Genomic DNA, 14,721 nt, shown 5'->3' with positions numbered 1-14,721 from the left:
TCCAACCCAGCTAAAACAAGAGTCCTCCAATAAATCCTACCCTCATGAAGGTTATAATGTTCAGTTTTTGAACAAACTGTTAGGTGTTTATTCAACTTTATGGTAATTTTGGATGCTTTTATAAAGCAATTCACTGCTGAATTGTGAACTGAACATCCTAACTTTCACTAAGGTAGAATTTATTGCACGAGTGTTGTATTAGACTGCATGTATGATTCATGATGCTAAAAGTCTTACATCATCAAGGAAATGTAAGAATAATTTTTTCCATATAATTTATTTGTAGTGCCCCAGGAGATGCGTTTTTTCCTGTTGCTGCAGTGGTGTTATTGCCCAAGTAATGATGTAGCGTATTGAAAGCTCTCAGTAAATTGTCAACCATTACACCCGTTTCAAAAAGAAAAAACAATTCTCAACAGTTCTATATTCAATGTAAATAGTTTATTTGATCATATTCATTGAAAATCTCATATCACCTAATTAAAAAAGGGGGCTTGTTATTTTGTAATAAGCACAAACTGCCTAAAATACATTTAGGTGGTGAAAGGAAAAAAAAACATGCCAGTATTATCCAGTTGGAGAAATATCACTATTACAGACAGTGAAGTTGAGAGAAAAAGGTGATGAATGGCAACATGTGCTTCAATGGAGATAATTACAGGAGAGTGTATCACTAAGCCACAAAACCAGCTAATCATAGGTCAAACTAATAGAAACTAGTTTTATTGGATGCAATGTGTATGAGTTTAAATCTGTTCAAATGTACCAACACTTGCAAATCAGAACTGTAGCTGGCTTTGACACACCTGTGACACACCCACAAGCAAATTCAGTAATCTGCTGTCTGTGAGACATTAGGATTTTACACACTTTACTGTAGATTCTGGCTGCATTTGGCTTCATTAAATATACAAAAATGGAAACAAAAACTATAAGTTAAAATAACATTCAAGTTGTATAGCACGAGGCAATGAAAACTTTTGTTTAAACAATATGTACAATATTAACCATCTGGTAATGTGAATTAAGTAAAAAAGAAAGAAAAGAAAACATAGTTTGTAGCAAAATATCTGTACATTTAGGAAACTTTTTTGTGTTTTTGCCGTGTTTTTAATGACCATGGACACGCATTAGATGAAAACATGAGCTTAAAGGAATCCTTTCTGTGGTTAAATACTATACATTAAAATTACAATAAAGTGAGTAAACACAGTAGCCTGGAATATAATTAATCTTTGAGATGAAATGCAAAGGTATATCCAGTTTTGACAATGAGATCATCCAGTAGGGTTCAGTATCTACGGCTTAAACTTGTTCCCAGTAACCAGACACATTGCTGCGCTGCTACAGAAATGCAACATTTTAAATGGACGGTAGAGTTTTATGTGAGCAGGCAGCCCACTTCTATGGATTAAGGGCTACAAAGTCAGTCTCGATCAGTTAACCATAGTAAGAATTTATGAAAGAGAAGTCAGTGTGGAGAGGCCTGACATAAACAATTCACATTAGCCCGGTCTTCGAAATGTATGACTGATTTTGATGTCTTTTCCGTTCATTCTTCATCATCCTTATACTTACTTTAGTACAAATATAGAGTTTGAATTATTTTCTGATCACCTTCTTCATGCCTGATCATCAGCCCTTTTAGTTGAAAAGCACAGGTTGAGCACATGTTTGTATGGTAAGAGGAATGGAAAAGAGCACCGGAATGTACCGAGATACTACAGATATCAAACTCAACACTAAAAGATGTAATATTCGTAACAGCTAAAGGGAACACGTCCCATACATTCTACATTTATGTTTCCAAGGAATCATCTCTTCACGTGGCTCTTAAGGCCACCACAAGTCCAGTTTACACATCTTAAAATTAAAGCCAGGTCAAGTTGTATTGCTTGAAGTGGGGAATATTTAAAAACATCAGACAAACAGAAGACGGCGTGACATTATCCCGCAAAAATAAGTTCAGGCACTTGGCTTGTCTAAGGTTTCTGAATCAACCTTTCAGACACTTTCATTTCAGTCCCATACATGTCCCAGTCCTTCATCGTGAAAAGCTGCTACTATACCACAGACATGGAATAACGTGTATTCTTATGTAATATATATACATACTCATCTCTATGGTTGCTACAACACTTGTCATCTTTCATGTATCATCATTCAATCTGCATCGAACCTCCTGCCTCTCCCTCTCTTGACGTTACACATCCTCACCATCTTCTCCAGCACATGCACTGTACCCTCGTCACATGACCACTTCGCCGTTGTTCACCGGCCGCAGGTTCTGATCATCAAAGCGTTTCCTGACACTCCTCCGCACAGCATCTGCTCGCCTGTAAGGCTGATTCCTCAAATCTGAGAGGGAAGAAGGGATTGGATTGGATGGGGGGTGGGGGGGTGGGATGGGGATAAAAAGGCTGTCAGTCATCTTGTCAAGGCGTTTTGATGAGCCCACATGCTCGGAGTGCTGGCAGCCTGTCTTTCAAAGCAGCATGAGTTCTACACAGAAAAAAAAGCCTTGCAGGTCAGCTGTCTCTGGGTGTTATGACTGAGACAGGCCACAGGGGTTCGACTTGAAAACCTTGCATGTGCATTTTCCCCATAAAAAGGGTGACTAAATTACTGAAAAGAGTAACAATTTTTTTATCATCAGACATTCAAATTTACTGATATAAAGAGGAGAAACCTGACGGAGAGGTAGGTCAACACTGAGCGGACCCTAAATGAAAAGAAAGTAAAACAGGAAGGGAGGTAATAAAGAGATGCTTGCCAGGTTTGGGACACATCCACCACTACAGGGGTGCTACTGGAGGAGTTCCTTACCCTCGAGTAGACATTGGGAAATTTAGTAATATTATTCTTCTTTAGGGCTAGATGAAGAGAAGACAAAAGGAAGGTTAAAAATGGTGGAAGAGGAGGCTGACCAGAGCATGTCAGCCCAACATATTCACACTGGCTTTTGCTAAGAGAGCACTGCAAAGCAAAGTGGTAGCAGGCTGCATGGGGGAAAGGCCAAAGTAAGGTAAGGGCATGAGAGGGGACAGAGCTGGAGGATGTTAACTGGTTCAACTGGCAGGGAGGAGGATCAAAGCTTCTGTAGCTTTTTTTTTCTGTTATAAACCCAGTCTGCTTTGCAGAGTGGCTACCAGCAGGACAGAAGAAGAGCCCGTTTCAAACTTCCAGTACAGAGCAATTGTGAACTGAAATAAACAAATATGGTTCCAGGAAACAGCAGGATGGTTATGTTCAATAGCATCTTGACCAAAAACCAACCAAAGCATGCGTGCAGTCAGGGAAACACCAATGATTGCCAATGAATGAATTACCACAAAACAGGTGTAAATCCAGTGAAGCAATCTGGGTGCATGTTAGTAGCACACTCAGCATGCAGCTGCAAAGACAGACTGCTGCAATGTATATGATTATTTATATGCGGACATCATGCAGAATATCAGTGAGCATTCCAGATCACAGAAAGAAAGAAAGGTGACCTGTCAGCAGGCGGCTGGAGCAAGCACAGCATATGGGCTAAGTGGGAGAGCAGGGATGCATTGTGGGAAAGGGATGAAGCAATCAGCATGCATGAAGCTGTATCAGCTGCAGTAATGACGTGATAATGAACACACAAACATTCATTTTTAATTAAAACACTTACTGAAACACAGAAAAGCAAGTTATAATGCCACAGGCACTTACACAATCATGATGTTAGTCATACCTGCCATGTAGATGATGACTGCAGCTTGTATGTATACTACGGTATATTACAACATGGGACTGTAACATGTTGGGTGCTATTGACCAAACTGGATCATTAAATTAGAATAAAATCTGTGATACACCTTCATAAGTCAGTATTTGTTTTCAATCTGTCACCACTAGATGGCAGCTTGCAGCTTCACTTTTCTGCTCCTTCACTTGATGAGATGAAAAAGTACACTCTTCACCAATTTTCATCTCTTGTCAATACAGATAAGAGTGTGACCTTAGAGACAGCTACCTCTGTGACATTATGGTTTGCCATGGTTGATAAAATGATGATAAATGGGGGTGTCACACTTCATGCAGGTGGGCAGAGAAAACCATTACCCCAACACCAAAGTCATGCTCAGGAGGGAGAAAACACGTGAACACACGCAGGTGTGTGTGTGTGTGTGTGTCTCAGGTCCGAAGTGTGAGAGTCGAGTGTGACGGTTAACAGAGAAAGGGTGTGAAGAGGCATGCAAGGATGGAGGAGAGAAAGACATAAAAGAAGAGAACGTTTTGTTCCAGCAACCTTAGAGAAGAGCGACAGTTCTATAAGCTTAGTAATGGTACTCCTCATTGAGGGCGGGCTCGCAGAAGAACCGAGAGCCACGCTTGGCTGTGCGGGCGGTAAAGGGCACTGTCTTCAGCACTGCATTGAGAACAACAAGGACAACAGCCAGGACAAGACAAGACAAACACAATATAAGAAAAGCAGACTCCTACGGGGGTTTAGCACTGGTTAGCACTAAGCAAATACCCAACAACAGCATCGGGGGGGCAGGGCAAAATGTCTAAAAGTTTCTGAGAGTGAATTCTAGTAGTTAATGCTCTACTGAAGACAAAAAACTTTAATTATTCCAGCGTTCCTAGTTTTACTATAAACTCTTTCTGACTGTTTGTTAGAATATCACAAAGTTATATTGTTACAGATGTTTGGATCAATCTGAATTTATATTGTCAGATTGTCGTTAACACTGGAAGCACATTTACATTATTCCTGTGGCTAGTGGTGGAAAAAATATTGAGAACCTTTATTTAAGTAAAAGTAGTCATACCTTAATGCAAAAATACTCCATTACAAGTAAAAGCAGTGCAAATCTTACTCAACTAACAGTACACAAGTATTAACAACATGTACTCCAAGTATTGAAGAAAGCACTAATTATGCATAAAAAGTGTTATATAATTATACATTATATTATTGTTAATACTAATGTATTAATATGTATACAACGTTGTATTGTTGTAACTGGTTGAGCTGGAGCTGATTATAAATACTGATACTAAAAACAACCCAAACAGTATGTAACCTGTAACAATGCATTGTTTTATCTTGTCACACATTTCATATGTAAAATCTTATCTTGCAAAGAAATTCGTACCTATTTGACTTATATCAGCCAATATTAGCTTATTGCAGATATATATATCATATTGGTGTATATGTCGGCCAATAAGTAACAAGAAATTGCTGTACAGAAATGCTCCAACTAGTTTGACGTCTGAAACACATTTTGAAACAGTGTCCCCATTACATAGTTTGTCTACCAGAGAGCACTGACAAGTTTATTTTTCAGCTGTAAAATGTTCCGATCATTATTTATCTTGGTCATAAAGAAAAAAGAATAATTCAAGGGATCTAATCGAAATTGTTTGTATGTTATGTGTTTATGTTATGACATATCGTTACTGGATTTTTTCAACTCCCTAATATCAGTATCAGCCTTAAAAAATCCTGTATTGGTCGGGTGATAGTAATTACAGATATATGTATGTAGTGTAGTTAAAGTAAAATATTTGCATATGAAATGTTGTGAAATAGGCATATAAAGTAGCATTAAATGGAAATATTGTAAAATGATATAAAAGTAAATGTTCCTCCAAACTGTACTTAAGTACAGCACTTGAGCAAATGTGCTTAGATAAATTCCACCACTGCCCATGGTGACTTTCATCGCAGTAAACAGAAGATGTATTTATTCCCTTCTGAGAATTCATATTCTAGAAGCTAGTCACAACCCGGCCCTGTCTACGTACAGATGGTGTTACAAAGCAATGACAAAGCAGATAAGATAAGCAATGATCATCAGACACATTTGAGTTGAACGTCACTGGATTAGCTGGACTGTCAGTGCATGTTTGTACTCATTAGGTTATACCTTTGGTTCTCAAACATCTGACAGCTGAATTTTGAAAGAGCCAAAGTCATTGTGTTAGTTGGTTTAGAATCAACTTTAGCACCGGAGAGCACCTTCATGCAGAGCGCCCTGTATGTGCGAGTGTGTATGTGTGTGTGTGTGTGTGTGGCAAGAGACTGAAACCAGGCCCAGGTGATGTCACCTGTGATGATGTCCTCAATAGCTCCATCTTTGCCTTCGTAGACGTGGCGGCTGTCTTTCACCTGTTTCCTCCTGAGCTCCTGGATCAGCTCTTGCTGCTGTCGCTTGTTCTTATGAGATGGAGACTGAGGAGGACACACATACACACACACACACACACACACACCAAGACATCATTTAACATCTAAAAATAAGGCTTAGTCTCAGTCAGGAGTACATTATAATCTACAAAAGATTCTCCCACCCGCAATTTCTTTCAGCTCAAATATGCCTTTGCTCCACACATCCCTGTACTCTGTAAGTTGCATGTGTAAGTTAATTGGACCATTTAGGAAGTAAAACCGCTGATCCTGAGTCGATGTGAAGTGGCTTAGCAGGGTGTCAGACTGTAGAAGCAGATATAACTACACCATCAAGGCAGTCGGTGCTCAACTAATCCTGTGATCAGGAGTGTGGAGGAAGGGAGGGTGAAGCAGAAGGGGAGGAAGTGGAACCGGCTTACCTTGTGAACCGGCTTACCTTGTGGTCGTCGTGATGCAATGTAGCCTCCTGCCCAAGAAAGCAAGCGGGAGGGTATAGGGAGGGAGAGGTTGGGGAAAAAAAGTTTGGGGGTGACTTACCTTTTGGTCTTCCTCCATCATGGCCTCCTGTTCTAGAAGTTTCTCCATCATAATCTGCTCCTGTCTCTTTTTATGCTCGTTGTCCTCCTCTGCTTGCTGAGGAGATTACATATACATGTAAACACAGTTACAAGTTGTTTAAATGTTGTTTACCAAAGAGAAAACTGTGCTGTTCCCATGATGTAAGAAATTCTTATTTTAAAAACATTCAATAGTTTTCTGTGGTACTGTGCATAATTCTTAAAATTTGCTCATTTATTTGTAAAATTCATAGACTTTTAAATTAGCTTTGGTATAGAACAAAACACTGCGCTGTAGTGATAACACCAGATGTCTGGTCACATACTGTACATATGGACACACACACACACACACACACACACACACAGCCATGAACACATCCAGACCACCTCATAAACACAACGCCCACGAGCATTTCAAACAATCGTCGTGTCCCCACACTGACCCTCCCCAGACGCTGTTGTGTCTTAAAGGGGAACTCCACAGATTTTACACATCAGAATCTGTTTACAGGTCTTGGGGAGGACTACTGCATATGTGAAAAAGTTGTATAAAGGCCTTTGTGGCTCCAGAGGGAGCTGCGGGAAAAATAAATTGCCTCAACTGATGTCACTTGAGTCAGTGCCGGTTGAGTCCGAAGACTACAAGTTTGAAAAATCTGGGGGTGTGGAGTTAGAAAGAAGTGAGCTTACCAGACCTCGATAGCCCGCTCCTTATCTCTGCTTGAGGCTACAGGCTCGAGGCCACATTAGCCGCTACAAGCATAACACACCCGAATCTCTAGTTGGTCGTTGGTCAAGTTGAATTGTCGGTAATATAGGCGCCAGGTTTTGACGAGGAAGAAGAATGCTTGGAATAAAAAAGACAATATCTCTGGCTCTGCTTAAGTGATTCTGGTTCCTTTTTTAAACTGTCCATTGTGAGTTCGATGTTATAGAAGTGCAATGCAAAATCTTTTTTTAAGTCTAACTGGCTGGCGAGTTGTTTTTTTTGACTGGTTTTGTGTGATTGTGTGAGAGATGATTATCCAACTCACCCTGTAAGCCTTCACAAATCGCACAAACACAGGGAAGAAGACAGAGGGCGGCGTTGTTTTGGAGTTCTCCCCAAAGAACTTCACAGCCTCGTCAAAGGCATCCTTTCAAAGACAGACAGCGGACTCGCTTAGAAAACATTTAGATGACTTAATTTAAAACCACGTCACCATCAACAAAGTAAAAAAAAACAACGCACTGCAGCAATTAAAAAAGTGAGGCATGCTCGCTTACCTGTGCAATCTTGGCATCATCCTGCAGCTTCTTCAGCTTGCTGTCATTGTGTGCGATGAAGTCTTTGAGCATAGTGTTGTGGCCGTGCATGCTGTACTCTCTTTTGGTCAGCTCCATGCCTCTGTGCAGCTCCTTAACATCCAGCAGGACGTTCTCCAACGACACTGTAAACACGAGCAGACGTATGAGTGCACATGCAAATTCCACACAGAATTTTTTAAAAGCCAAACAAGAACGCGTAGCACGGCAAGTTAAATTGAAACAAACACATCTGCACTGTACGACTCACCTGCTGCAGCTTTCTCCACATAGTGCAGCTCGTTGTAGAAGAGAGAAACTTGCGCATATTTCTCCTTTACCACATTGGCTATGTAGTGTAACAACGTCATCTTACGGTCTGTCGACTTGGTATCAAGTAGCTGTAAAGAAAATGAAAAAGGACCTGTAGAAAACATTTAAAAGACGAAGTAGAAGGCTTTAGAGGCAGAAGGAGGAAACTTACCAAGTCTAAACTTTGCAGCTTGAATCCGTACACTGCTCCTCTTTTGCTGCTGTTCATGTAGTTTCCAAGAGCCAAGATAATCTGACCAAAAAGAAGAAACAAGAATGTGAAACGGGAAACCATGGATTCATATAACATTATGCTCAGTCCAGACACAAATTATTCAATTACCTCTAGAATTTTCTTTAGCTTCTGTGATGATTTGATGGACACAGATGCTGCGATGACTGCATGAAGTTGCTGTGGGGAAACAGAGAGGACGGCATGAGAAGTTTTCGAATTCAGTGCAGCATTGTCACTTTCTGTGGTCACACCATCACATATAGACCGCCTCTAATCGTTTCCTTTAGTCTCGAAATGTAGCGTCCCACACAAAAGAGATCCTAGTCCTCACCGGTGTGAGCATCTGCACGCTCTCACAGAAGTTGCCAATGAAGGCCATGATGGTCATCTTCTGCATGAGTCGCTCGATTTTACTGAACTGCATCATGAAGCGGTCCTCGTCTGTCAGGCTCTCCAGCGGCTTGCGCTCCTTCTCAAACTGCCGCATGATTTTAGTCTCATTCTCTGTGGGCTGGAAGCGCATCAGACACTCCACAAAGTCCACGGGCAGAGTTCGTAGGTCAAATCTGAAAGACGGGGAGACACAGGAGGGAAGAGATGCACAGTATATTACATACTGCCCAAATTAAAAGACACAGAACATATGACAATGACAGGACATCAAATTAAAAAAAATAAAAAAACAGGAAAGCTATCAATAATTTGAAGACTTTCACTCTAAAGAAGTCTAAGGAGTAAGGAATAATACGTCCACTTGTAAATTGCAGGTTAATCTAAAACTGAATTTTTAATGAAACACTTTTCTGGTGTTACATACAGTATACTCAAAATGTCTCATGCAGGAAAAGTATTACATGCAGAGAAAGCATGGAACACCAGAAGGATTGGCATCTTACATCTGAATGGCCTTGCAGATCTCCTCAGGAGTCTTGCCCACTTTCCTCAGTGTGATGGCCAGGTTCTTTGCTCTGTTGGAGTCCAGTAGCGTCACCTTGTTTGGCCCCTTGTGGATGATCTTCTGCTTGCTCATAGTGAGGTCGATTGCCGGGCCCTGGGCTTTCGTCTTGAACATCTCCTCGAACTCGTCCACGTTCAGGTCCTTAAAAATGGCAACAAAGAATCAGCTAACGTTCCCTTATTATGGAAATGAGGCCAGAAATGGACTTAACACTTGCTAACAGAGAGAAGACTCTCACCTCGAGTATCCTCTCGTCATCAATCTCATTGAAGACAGTCCCGTTGATCTGGTTCGGTTTCAGGGCTACCCAGTTGAAGACAGGCAAACGGAACTTTGTCTTGATGGGTTTCTTGATCTTAACAGCTACACAGGACACAGAAGATTTAGCGTAGCGTCCCTATCTACTATCAGAGTGCACACACATACATTCACACACGTGCAATGGTAGACAGGTATCTGGGATTGGTGACACACATGGATATAACTTTTTTGATTTATTTTGACAAAATGCTTCCTTCCTTTAAAGTAAACAAAAAGGACACTTGGTCATTCTTCAAGCAGAGTGTTAGCCTCTGGCAGGAGAATAAGGCCAAAGGGTATACCTGCACAGTAAATGCGGGCATATAGTGAGGATTTCCTACCTGACCTGGTGACAAACACAGATTATGGCTATTTGTGGGCTGATTCAGTGAAGCTGAGCATTGAGGTGGCGCCCTGCTTTGCCGCACAGACAAGGTGTCAGCAGGGATAGAAAGATAAGGCTGTCATAGGAAAGGTAAACAGCATTCCAGCTCTGCATACAGCCTATCACTTTCTATCATCTGCGTGCCACAGCAGGTCATTGCGTGCCATGCAACGAACACTTTGAGATGTAGCAAAAATTTAATTCGTACAAACACACACACACAAACACAACTACAACAAGGTGTGTAGGTAAACCATGCAGAATTCTGAAATTTGGTATTTTCTTTGTTGTTTAAAAACATCTAAATGTTTCACAGAAAGTCTTACTACGGGAGGAAAAACAGCAGAATGACAGAAAGAATTCATAAAGTCAGAGTTCACATATTTTTGAAATATGTAGTTTTATATGTTGCAAAAAGAAATAAAAAGAGAAAATATGTTTGAGACTTGAATTACACAAATGAATGAGATGTTCCTGTGTTTTCTACTGGGATTCAGAGACTGAAAATACCATTTTCAAAACGTGTGATGAAGGGAGGGAACAGTGAGGGGGACAAAACACCCAACATGACAAGCAGAACCTACAGAAAAGCTTGATGGGTCCCTCTGGTTGGCAGAAAAAGAAACAATTCAAAGACAAATCATTAAGAAATTGAGTTAGTGAGAAAGCTTACACATGCACATCTCAAACACACACGGTACAGTAAAGGGTCTGTGCTTTTAAGATAAAACTTAGAAGGGGTTTCCACTGTTTACTGACTGGTGTAACCAACAAAACTGGCATCGCTGTATTTCTGATTCAAAGGTTTCAAGCTTCTCAGGGAGGCCGTTTCTTCACTTCACTTCTAAAAGTTTAGCTTACACATGCATACATACCCAGGAATACACACCTGTATCTACATACAGTACAGTACAGGTTGATCTAGTTACAGAAAAGTCTAATTCAGTGAGTCACATGAGGGTCTGGCCTTGTTACTTATCAATACTCATCATGTGAGTTTGGTAGGTTTCAGACACAAAAACTGTCAACACTGATGGGAAACCTTCAAACATATCTATATAAATTACAGCATTTGACAAGATATATGGTCTAGTCACTGCCGAGCATATGCTTTCATCACATTCCCAGCAACTGGAAGGATTTTACTGTGAAGCTGCTGCAGTAAGTGTTAAGGTGGTATTAACATTAAAAGTTTGCAGTGGAAGAAAGTAGTTGGAATACAGCTGGATTTCCTTATAGCTCTGACAAAGTAAGCAAAGCTGCAGCAGGAGCTACTGGCAGTATGATTGTCTGTTGTACTGGAATTGCAGCTCTTAATGACATATTTATTGTGGAAATTAATATTGTAATGTACAAAAAGTACCACTATCATATATAGACATCAGCAGAGCAGTCCAGGTCATGAAAGAAGGCGCTTTTGCCAGAAATCCTGCATATTACGATATATAAACATATATAAGCTGCCATGCCCATTATAGGATCATTCTTTATCACATATCACATTACTCATATATAGACACAAACATGCCTCAATGTGTGTATTTGTTCCCTCAGATGTCCTTACCTGCTAACCCAGAGTTCATGATGACAGTGGGCGTCCCACAGCCAGGCAGTGGGGGGGCTGCAGGAGGAGGCGGAGGAGGCATAGGTGCCGAGGCTGGCCCTGGGGGAGGAGGCGGAGGCGGAGGAGGAGGGGGAGGTGGTGGGGGTGAGGGAGCTGCTGCTGCAGGAATGGCCGACGATGGTCCGTTTGACACTGGGAGAGAGGAAAGACGGAAGGGTGAACAATTGTCCCCTGAGCTCCATATCTGTACATCTCTAATGCTGACGTTTGGAAAGTTCAGCTATGGGAGAGTGTTTAGCAATTGTAACCAAGTTTCAGTTTAAGCTGTTTAAATTAACTACTGGATACTAAATTACTACAGATCTGGGGGCAAGTTTTGTTATCCAGCTCAATGCTTAGAATGCTTTTTTAAGACATGCACAATATGTAATTCTCTCTTTCTGCATTTCATGATTAACAACTAAAGCCAATAAACTGGACTAATATTGAACCTACATGTGCCGTTCACCGGCAGTGGAGGGGGTGGGGGAGGCGGTGGTGGCGGAGCAGGGGTGCCCGCTACGACTCCCACATGGTTTGGACTGAAAGTTGCACCGTTTCCTCCCATAGAGGAACCCGACAAGCCCTCTACACCGGAGGGCGGTGAGGGCAGGATGGAGATGTCTCCGTCTCCCTTCTTGTGGATCTTGATGGTGCCTTGTTTCTCCAGTTCATGGATCTTCTTCTCCAGGTTACTCTGTCGCTGAATGGCCTCGTCCTTCTCCTTCAACATCTGCCGCAGTGAGTGTACCTGCGAGCTGGTGTCTTTGTACACTTCCTGTGTGGGAGAAGAACAGAAACAGGGAGTTAAGACTTGTAAAAACTTAAGAGGAACCATGGAGCTTTCCAAAGTTTGGCAGCAGAAAAAATTATATGATGTACTAATTTAAAACCAGAAATAGAGAAATCATTTACTATTACAAAAATGATACACTGACTACTTTGTAGTACTGTTGTAAATATGTGTTGTGGTGATGCGAATATCCCTTGTTTTTCCATGAAACACTTACAATCTTATACTTGATGCCATAGGTACAAATATATGGTTGATCTGTATAAAAATGAATGTGCAGTGCATGTAATGCGGGTAATGTGGATGCATAACTATTGTCTAATTTTATTTTATTTTTTTATATTTCTGCTGTGTGAGTGGAAACCCAACAGCCAAAAAAGGCCAGTTGGGGGAAACCTTTCCGTTTGTATTTAGTGGGTACTGTGAGTGCTTAAATGACAACTTGAAAGATGAATGTGAATGCGTGCGAGTCTGACCCTGATGGATTCAAGGTCCTTGTTCCTTTGCATCAGCTGCTTCTCCAGCTCCACGATCTTTGACATGGCCTCGTTCTCCATGTCCTGCAGCTTCTCTGTCATCTATAAGAACACGAGCCAGGAGGAAAAATGAACTCATTGCCATGACAACATTCAACTCGATATGCCAACAAAAAGATCCAGGAGGACATTGATGTAAGGCATTTAACATAAATATTTTTCTGAATTAAAACTAATTGTGAGGACTTAGAAGTTACGAATGTTACAAAAAGTTTGTATTTGTGTGTGTTCATATATAAAGTGCCCTCATACTTTATATATATACTTTTTATGGTGGCTGACCATTAAAGGAAAGCATGAGATCATAATAAATCCCACGGTGAGAGGGCACATAGGGCACAATACGTAGCCTTTTGCGAGAGAAGAGAAACGAGAGTAAGGAGTCAGTTTTGTGGATTTTCAGAGAGTAAAATCAGCAATCGAGGTCTCTCACATGCGACATGTTCTCCTCCAGCTCCTCCACGCGCTCCAGGGCAGCGTTTTTGGTCTCCGCATCCTCCAGAAGGGCTCCCACGTCAAACACATTATCCAAGTAGGCCTGGATCTGAACCTGCAGCTTATCGCTCTCTGTATGCTTTAGTTTCTGGAAAACACGCAGACAAAAAGAGATATCGTGATGATAGGAGCGAGGCAGTAAGGGAGTGAGAGGGGCGAGGTATTTATTTTTTCAGTTCACTGCACGAGGCTAGCATTGATCTCACCTATGCAGCGAGGCAGGATTTACAGAACAAACCAATTTTTCCCGAAGTAATGGAAAAGACATTATTGACTGCTTTTCTGTGGTTGCTGTCTCAGGGGTGACGTAATGACAACCTATGCTCTGGACTGAGCTGAATATTAAGAGCAGCAGTGTTCAGTCGGGCCATTCTTCCTGCAGCATTATGTCTCAACTCACATCTAAGTAGTCATCCAGACACAGCTTGGTGAAGTCGAACTGTAGATGAACCCTGAAGTTCATGTCCTCCACCGAGTGCACAACTATGTTGATGAACTGCATACAGGCCACCTAGGGAATAAAAACAGAAACAATACAGTTAGTTAACCATTAACAGTAGGCTTTCTCAACATTTTTAAACCCTGCATATAATATACTCCATGAGATCCAAACAAATTGCTGAAAATGCAAGGTGAAAGTGTTAAGAGACACATTTACAACAGGTTTGAGGTTTCTGTACAACAGCCTGGTACTTCTATGAAATGGTTATATGCTCATTGTCACATCTATTTCCTTTAAACATGACTTCCACTGAAACTGTGTGTATAAATCATTGTTGCGCTTGCTTGGCTGGCAGAGTAGCTTATTTGGCAGATTAAAAGGATCCGGAAAAAACAATTAAATTAACAAAATCAGCCAGTTCAATTATGGGAGACTGCATAAACAGACCAAGAGGGATCTTCTCACAGTGTCTAATGTACACACACACTTCTCCTCAGCCTGACACTGGCTTAATGAACTTCCGGTAAGAAGCTCAATTGTCTCGGAGCGACATGGCAGCTTTGACAAAGTCTGTTTGCTTTAGTGCTGCTGTCACACGACGGCCTGCTGAGGGACTGTGGGCGGACTTGTCCTATTGAAGGCCTAT

The 14,721-nt window shown here is 41.2% G+C and overlaps 1 protein-coding gene across 13 annotated transcripts in view; it reads right to left on the bottom strand.

The window, feature by feature from the left end:
- Positions 1 to 422: 422 nt before the first annotated feature.
- fmnl2a (formin-like 2a) overlaps positions 423 to 14,721 on the bottom strand; it is a 56,819-nt gene continuing 42,520 nt past the window's right edge. For 2 of the 13 annotated variants that reach the window (XM_044215968.1, XM_044215975.1), the window contains 18 exons: positions 14,034 to 14,144; positions 13,572 to 13,721; positions 13,079 to 13,180; positions 12,266 to 12,587; positions 11,771 to 11,962; positions 10,791 to 10,811; positions 9,760 to 9,884; positions 9,460 to 9,662; positions 8,895 to 9,129; positions 8,672 to 8,740; positions 8,501 to 8,581; positions 8,288 to 8,417; positions 7,999 to 8,162; positions 7,767 to 7,868; positions 6,710 to 6,805; positions 6,091 to 6,214; positions 2,774 to 2,873; positions 423 to 2,358 (listed from right to left, as the gene is read on the bottom strand). In XM_044215968.1, coding sequence (XP_044071903.1) covers position 2,358; positions 2,774 to 2,873; positions 6,091 to 6,214; positions 6,710 to 6,805; positions 7,767 to 7,868; positions 7,999 to 8,162; positions 8,288 to 8,417; positions 8,501 to 8,581; positions 8,672 to 8,740; positions 8,895 to 9,129; positions 9,460 to 9,662; positions 9,760 to 9,884; positions 10,791 to 10,811; positions 11,771 to 11,962; positions 12,266 to 12,587; positions 13,079 to 13,180; positions 13,572 to 13,721; positions 14,034 to 14,144 — 2,328 coding nt within the window. In that variant the 3' untranslated portion in view covers positions 423 to 2,357. Of the gene's footprint in view, positions 2,359 to 2,773; positions 2,874 to 4,279; positions 4,400 to 6,090; positions 6,215 to 6,709; positions 6,806 to 7,766; positions 7,869 to 7,998; positions 8,163 to 8,287; positions 8,418 to 8,500; positions 8,582 to 8,671; positions 8,741 to 8,894; positions 9,130 to 9,459; positions 9,663 to 9,759; positions 9,885 to 10,790; positions 10,812 to 11,770; positions 11,963 to 12,265; positions 12,588 to 13,078; positions 13,181 to 13,571; positions 13,722 to 14,033; positions 14,145 to 14,721 lie in introns of those variants that run through there. The other 11 variants (XM_044215969.1, XM_044215980.1, XM_044215967.1 and 8 more) reach the window with 7 other exon arrangements.

The sequence above is a fragment of the Siniperca chuatsi genome, linkage group LG12, assembly GCF_020085105.1.
Source record: "Siniperca chuatsi isolate FFG_IHB_CAS linkage group LG12, ASM2008510v1, whole genome shotgun sequence".
In the NCBI taxonomy this organism is placed as follows: domain Eukaryota; kingdom Metazoa; phylum Chordata; class Actinopteri; order Centrarchiformes; family Sinipercidae; genus Siniperca; species Siniperca chuatsi.
The sequence above is the reverse complement of the archived record's forward strand: the minus strand, read 5'-3'. Positions and strand labels throughout refer to the sequence as shown.